At 46.9% G+C, this 6,936-nt stretch overlaps 1 protein-coding gene across 1 annotated transcript; it reads left to right on the forward strand.

Moving 5' to 3' along the window:
• Positions 1-3,992: 3,992 nt before the first annotated feature.
• Positions 3,993-6,321, forward strand: rps16 (ribosomal protein S16). Its single transcript, XM_084448074.1, has 6 exons — positions 3,993-4,046; positions 4,137-4,188; positions 4,937-5,038; positions 5,221-5,317; positions 5,515-5,562; positions 6,134-6,321. Exons 2-6 carry the CDS (start codon positions 4,141-4,143, stop codon positions 6,277-6,279), a joined length of 441 nt encoding a protein of 146 aa, XP_084304200.1. The 5' UTR covers positions 3,993-4,046; positions 4,137-4,140; the 3' UTR covers positions 6,280-6,321.
• The last annotated feature ends 615 nt before the right edge of the window (positions 6,322-6,936 follow it).

Below are 6,936 nucleotides of genomic sequence, written 5' to 3' on the forward strand. Positions count from 1 at the left end.
CCAGCCCCAGGCCTGCTGCTGCTATGTGACCGGCGTGCACAGAAATAGCCAAATTAATGGAAGGGGCTCAAGTCCAAACGAGGGTTCAATACAGGGCCACATTTTACTACCATGAGCTATCACCCCGCTCGGCGGACGTCAATATTTACCAACGCTGCCATGGCACAGCGATGAGGGAGATGGGATGGCGGCGGCCATTTTGATGACCCCTCCTCCCCATTTCCCTAGGGTAACTGTATGCCAGGAAGAGGAAACCCCCCTTAGCTGGCCGTTTGTGATGCCCACTGGGGGGTTGGTGCTTCTTAGAAAGAGACCGGGCTTGGACATGAATAGCTGTCACTCAGCGAGGTATAAGACAGTCTATTGTAGACTTAATTGACAATAGCTTGTACTACTGTACAACAACTATCGAGGATCAAAATAATAAATGTACAAGAACAAGCCAACAAATAAGCATCTGGAGCTTGAGAAGATCTCAAAGAGTGTCTCCCAATGAGTATGATCTACATTGTGTACGGTATGCTGGGATTGCATCAACCAAACAAGGCAATAGCTCCCACAGTGCTTGAGGGTGGCCAAACGACAGCATCACACGAGCCTTCGCTTGCCTCGCTAATCACGACCCAACCTTGGATGGTGTGCCTTTACGCAGTGGAAGAAGTCATTAAAGTCATTACTGTGGAACAGGGAAAGTTTATGCCTCTGGTCTTCCCACAATAAAAGGCTAGGGTGGAGGGAGGGGGGGGGGGCAAGACCTATTCACGGACCTATTCACCACCAACACCACCATCACCACCACCACCACACACACACACACACACACACACACACACACACACACACACACACACACAGATATAAATGGTTAGACCTGTTGCTCCTGATGATTATTTCTCTTGGCAGGCAGATGGTGTATTCATGACCCCCACAATGGGATGTCACTATTCTGCTTCATAAGCAGGCCCGATAAAAAGACTCTTGCTCCATCTCCATGGCAACCGCCCTACTGTATCCCTCACAATACCCCAACCCACACACACACCCACCCATCCCCGCCCCCGTGAGCTCGACAAACCCTCTTCTCTACGCTCGGAGAAACTTCAATTACCAGCAACACTTTTTTTCTTTTCAACCTTGGCCACGGCCTATTATGGTCAAATGAGATGATATGGCCGGCCCCGAAAAAGCTACTCCTCCGCTGTAAATCTGCGAGCGTCGTCTCGTGCTCTGGGTTCTGTGACAGGACAAGGTCCTGGGGTCGCGCCTCCAGGTGATGTGTTTCCATAGGGCCTCGGGGGAGAGGAACTGCACATATATGGTGTGGTCTTAATTTATTGACTGTTCTCCGCTTTTACTGGTCGGCGGCAGACTCCCTCTCCCAGAATCCCGCACTTCAGACTCAGTACGCCGGGACTCTGCCTCTCCTAACACAGCGAAGGGTTTAGGTAACCCTAGCGCTCTTTCGGCATGAGAAATATCATTCCTTACCCCATTTATAAGCAGAAAGAGGTATATTGTGATTGTGCAGAGCCGTTGGTACCCCACAAAGGCTGTGCTTGAAATACCATACCCAGAGAGTAATCTGAGAGCCTTTAACTTCAAATGGTAGAGAGGCCTGGACAATGTAAGGGGAGCTTGACAGTTAGGGAACACAAAGGGATTGTGTGCTTTAGCCAGCCTGCTGAGTTGGGACAGGAAATCGGGAATGATTTTGCGGCCTTACATGTTTCCTATGCAGACGGTGAGGGGAGGGAGGGGGCAGAGGCGACCCTTCAACCCTAGCAAAGGTCTGTCAGACTGCTTATCATCCAGCCCCCCCCCCCTTCCCACAGCCCTCACAGCATTTCCTCCGTCAGAACTGCTGGGGTGTTGTAGAGACACTGGCATGGTCACCGCCGGGCGCTTGCACTGGTGCAGGGACAGCTCGCTCCGAGTTATCTGTTGGCTGCAAGACAGCAGGGGTTTGTCACACGTCAGCTGTAGCTATTGTAACCGAGTGAGAGGGCATACCATGCAGAATTCTCGTTATAGCACAAAGCAACAAAAACTGACCTCTGAAAACTGACCTTTTGTCTAGTGAGGAGTGAGCCTCCTGACACTTGAAGTAGACTAAGGGAATAGGTCCAAAAACAAGCCTCCTTTAGGCTACACCTCCATTCACTTTAACTGTCACTAAAAAAACACTTTTTTAAAAAAGCGGCCCTGTGGATTTGGATTTAAAAGTAGACCGCATCCAAACTTATAAAAATGGCCGCCTACGGGGGCTCTTTGGCCTACAGTACGTGGAGGGAGGTGGTGCTATGAATAGACTTACTGGAGCAGGCTTTGGGCTACCACCAGTAGTTTCATCCACTGGCAGAACTCCCATTAGAGCTTCACCTGGGCTAGAGTAAGGTTGAGGGGAACTTTTGTGAAGGTTTTGAGGCAGAAAGGCAATGGGGGGGGGACAGTAAAGACCCCACATCAACGCCAGCTCACTCAGCGAGCTGCACGGGGAAGTCTGAGCTCTCCCCGACTATAAAAGAAGCCAGGTGCCTTTTCACCCGCGTTCCACACTGTAAACACCACTCTCTCTGCAGTAAATGTCAGGCATAGGTAGGCGCTGCACAGCGCTCGCATGACTCATGCCATTGTATACAGATTCCCAAGATGCTGATCTATCTTCAGCCCTCCCCTGCCCCCGGAGCGGCCTTGCTGCTTCCCTCCTTTAAGGGTAAGAGTATGCCCAGACGCACGCACTTTTCTCACTCTCCTCTCTTCGTCATATAGGCAGGGTTTTTGCATCAGCACCATCTGTCGTAGCCTCAGTAGTCATGTGTCATGTGCACTGCACGGATTAATTGTTGTCTTTTCGTACTATTAGTACGAGTGTCATTCTACTCAGTCAACTGCAGTGCCATATGTACCACATGTAGGAATACATGACAGTGTTTTGCAGTGTTTGCATTCTTCAACCAGGTGTGTTAGTCTATGGCAATGCCTATTTTGAATTGGACAACTGAAAGAATGATATCGCTCTTCTTCAAATTGTGGTAGAGTATCCAGAAGCCAGCAGATGGCGCAATTTTCTGTTAAATTGCGCCATCTGTCTTGCATGGGGTCTTGCATGTGAAACGATGACATTTCATAAGCCAGGGCTAAGCTACGTGATTGGTGCAGCAGCAGCTGACATTAGATAATAATAATTCAAGAAAAACAGCTGCAATCAAAGTATGCTACTGGAAAATTGCAACACTTAAAAGCTAGCTAATAGCTCATATGCACATTTCATGCATCATCTGGATGTGTTTGTGCAAGCATATAAAAATAAAAGTGGGGGATTATTTAAAGATGTAGGCTATATCATCAAAGTGCATGATGGGTACGCCACTATCATAATTATATAAGCTACTATTATAACCTCCTTGGTCAAACATGGCTCCTGCACATTGGTAGGTATGGACTCCCTCTACTGGCCAAAAGGGTAATTATCTTGGCAGAAATCGTGTACCTCATTCCTCTCTCGGGGGGATTTTGACCTGATTTCTTCCACAATGTTGGACTTATCTTCATGTCATGTCTGATTGAATGCAGATACAGATAGCACGTGGGCTACTTGATTTTAGATGAACCCCTCTCTTTGAGGAATATTGCCTTTTTCCGGGTGATTCGTCGGTCATTACACCAAACTGTCCTCGTCATGCCACATAGCATAGACTCATGATGGAAGAGACACCCAAATCGTTAGCTGGACTAAAGCAAGAAGGAATATTATCTCGGGCTGTATCAAGAGGGTTAATCCCCTAACATACAAGGAAGATAAATAACATAATTCATTTATGTGCTGTTATGTTTTAAGAATACTTGCTTTTACAATGCCTTTTCAATCAATTATCGCCACAGTTATCATGTTCAACGCAAGGAAGCGTAAAATGGAGGAAATGAACTCAAACTGTAGTAAATGTCACGGAAGCCGTAAATAGCTATACCACTGTCGTGCTACTACCCCTGAATTTCGGCGTGAGAAACCCTTTCGGCCTCTCCGTACGGCACTCTAGCTGAAGACGGTATGTTCTCCTCCGTTCACCCGTTAGAAAGGCAACATTAGCACTTTATTAACGTTTGTGAAAGTAATCATTGTGTTTTACTAATTTCAGAAACATGCCGGCTAAAGGTCCTCTACAGTCTGTCCAAGTTTTTGGACGCAAAGTGAGTAAATAACATGAATTTATTACACGTGTGTTCATCCAGCCAGGCAGGCTAACGTTAGCATGTGATGCTATCGTGTTAGCTACCTTGCAATTCTAGCCTGTCAGTCACTTAATGTATCGCATTTTACTGTATATTTGGATCTAACGTTGATTTGTGTACAACCATGTAGCAAGATCTTTCCAAAGTGAGACCTCGCCCGAGATTAAACGTTGTATATGGTGGGAAACAGATTTGGGCCTAGCTAGGCTAACGTTAACTGGCCGGCTATCTGGATAGACAGCAACTCTATGTCCAGCTAGCACGAACTATGTTTCAGGAACCCTGAAGCTGTTCGATGGCCGTTTGACCTGCATATTAAGTGATGCCTAACTTATGTAAAATGAATTCGCGACCAGTTGTGAAGGTGAAACTAGCCCAAGTAGACGTTCAAACGCCAGGTAACGTTACTGACGGTAGTGTGATTCAGCCAGAAGTGTGAAGATGGCGTAGCCTACATCATTAGGTGGCCAGCTAAAGATATCACTCTTTGGCTGGTCAGGTGGGGCTAGCTACTTTCTAGCTACAGTCACTAGCTGCCAAAGATGCAAGATTCCTGCCTCTTGAAGACGAAATATTGCACAAATGCAGCTCATTCATATTGACTGACTTCACCCCAGCTGTGTTCCTGTGTTACACACTACCTGTAGAGAGCAGCCCTTCTAATGAGACTGGATGTAAATGACTAATTGCCCTTGTTTCATTACAGAAAACCGCCACAGCAGTCGCTCACTGCAAGAGGGGGAATGGCCTCATCAAGGTCAATGGCAGGCCCCTGGAGATGATTGAGCCAGCCACTCTCCAGTACAAGGTGAGACTCCAGGGATTGTCACGATGTCTCTTAGGCCTTTGTTGCTATCGTCAGGATTTACCTTCTTCAACTACCACATTTGCGACGGGTTACCTGGGCAATCATCATCCCATCTTCTGCACTTTTGTAAACCAGCCATTCAGGTATTTCAAGGTGACTGATTATATGTTTGTCTCCTCTAGCTGCTGGAGCCAGTTCTGCTGCTGGGCAAGGAGCGCTTCGCTGGGGTGGACATCAGGGTCAGGGTGAAGGGTGGCGGACATGTTGCCCAGATCTACGGTAAATGGCCATTTTATCTCTCAACGGCGGCACAGTTTGCCTTCTGTTCTGTTCAATTTCTACCTTGCTGAGTGTGCCTTGGGTGCATATAAACCCATTCTTGTTTTGTGGCCGTCTGTCAGAGGGATCAGGTTGATGTAATGGGCTGGTGATGCAAGCGACCCGTCTTCAACTGTATTGCTTTCTTGTCCTTGCAGCAATCCGTCAGTCGATCTCCAAAGCCCTGGTCGCTTACTACCAGAAGTGTAAGTATCGCAGCAGGTGTCTTTGCACTCCCCCTAGATGAAGTTCATGCTGACATATGCTCAGCCTCAATTGAAGCCTAAAGACAAAGAACCATATATATGTGCCATACATTTACAGTTTGTTACTGTTTCGTAATCTCATGCCTTCTGACTTTTACATAACGATGATGAAATGCATAGCACTACATAGAAGATATTGTGTACTTGCAAGTGATGTACATCATTCACACAGTATTATTAGGAAGGTCTGTACATTTGTTACTGATTAAGCGCTCCCCCAAAAATCAAAACGCACATATATGGTTATTTGTCTGTAGGCTTCAATTGATGTAATGTAATGACCTTGAATGATCTAGGCAAGTTTTATTTGTATATATGTATCATAGTGTTACTGTGGATTTTCCCAGTTTAAGATTATAGAATCACTCCGGCTTATTGTGCAAAACTGCATCTGCGTCAGAGACCAGGCTGTGGCTCCTCTGAGACAGTCCTGTATTTATGTAGGCCTACATATGACAAAATAAACCGCATGGCTAAACCTAACCCCCCCCGCCCCGTTTCTTCCATGCAGATGTGGACGAGGCCTCCAAGAAGGAGATCAAGGATATCCTGATCCAGTACGACAGGACCCTGCTGGTCGCCGACCCTCGTCGCTGCGAGTCCAAGAAGTTCGGTGGACCCGGAGCCCGTGCCCGCTACCAGAAGTCCTACCGTTAATCTCTGTACATTTTCATATAATAAAGAGTTGAAGGGACAAAATATGCGTGTTCTGTCTGTGTTTCGTTAGCTAAAACCCACTTTGTTCGCTCCTTGTTTTTAGTTTCAAAATGTTGGAATGGTTTAGACATTGAGATTAAGGATTTGTATTTTGTATGTAATGTCCATACCCTACTGTAATTGTATTTATAAGGGGTGGCGCATAGCTCGGGAGGTTAGATCCCAGCTCCCGGCAAATCCTGAAAGGTCCTTTAAAATCCCCAAATCGCTTACCTGCGGCATGGTGGTGTAGTACTGATGCTGCCACCTCTCAGCAAGATGGTATCTGGGCCCTTATGTGCAAAGTTTGCATGTTATTGTGTTCGCAAGGGTTTCCTCCCAAATAACCCAATAGGAAAACATGCCGAAGAATAGATGCTCTTCAATCCGGTCCCTGACAAAGACCTGGACTGAGCACTTGGACTTGGTCCCCAGGTGCCATGAATGATGGCTGCCCACTGCTGGCTGCCGCTGGAGGACAGCTTGGATGGGAAAACGCAGGGGAGAATTTCCACCGCCAACACCTGAAGTTGCATGTGTGGCGTCATTGTGTGCAGTGTGTGTCACTGCGTGGCCAAAATAAAGTCCACAAATTGGTGTTATGAAGCACATTGTATC

This window comes from Borostomias antarcticus (genome assembly GCF_949987555.1).
Source record: "Borostomias antarcticus genome assembly, chromosome: 13".
Taxonomy (NCBI): domain Eukaryota; kingdom Metazoa; phylum Chordata; class Actinopteri; order Stomiiformes; family Stomiidae; genus Borostomias; species Borostomias antarcticus.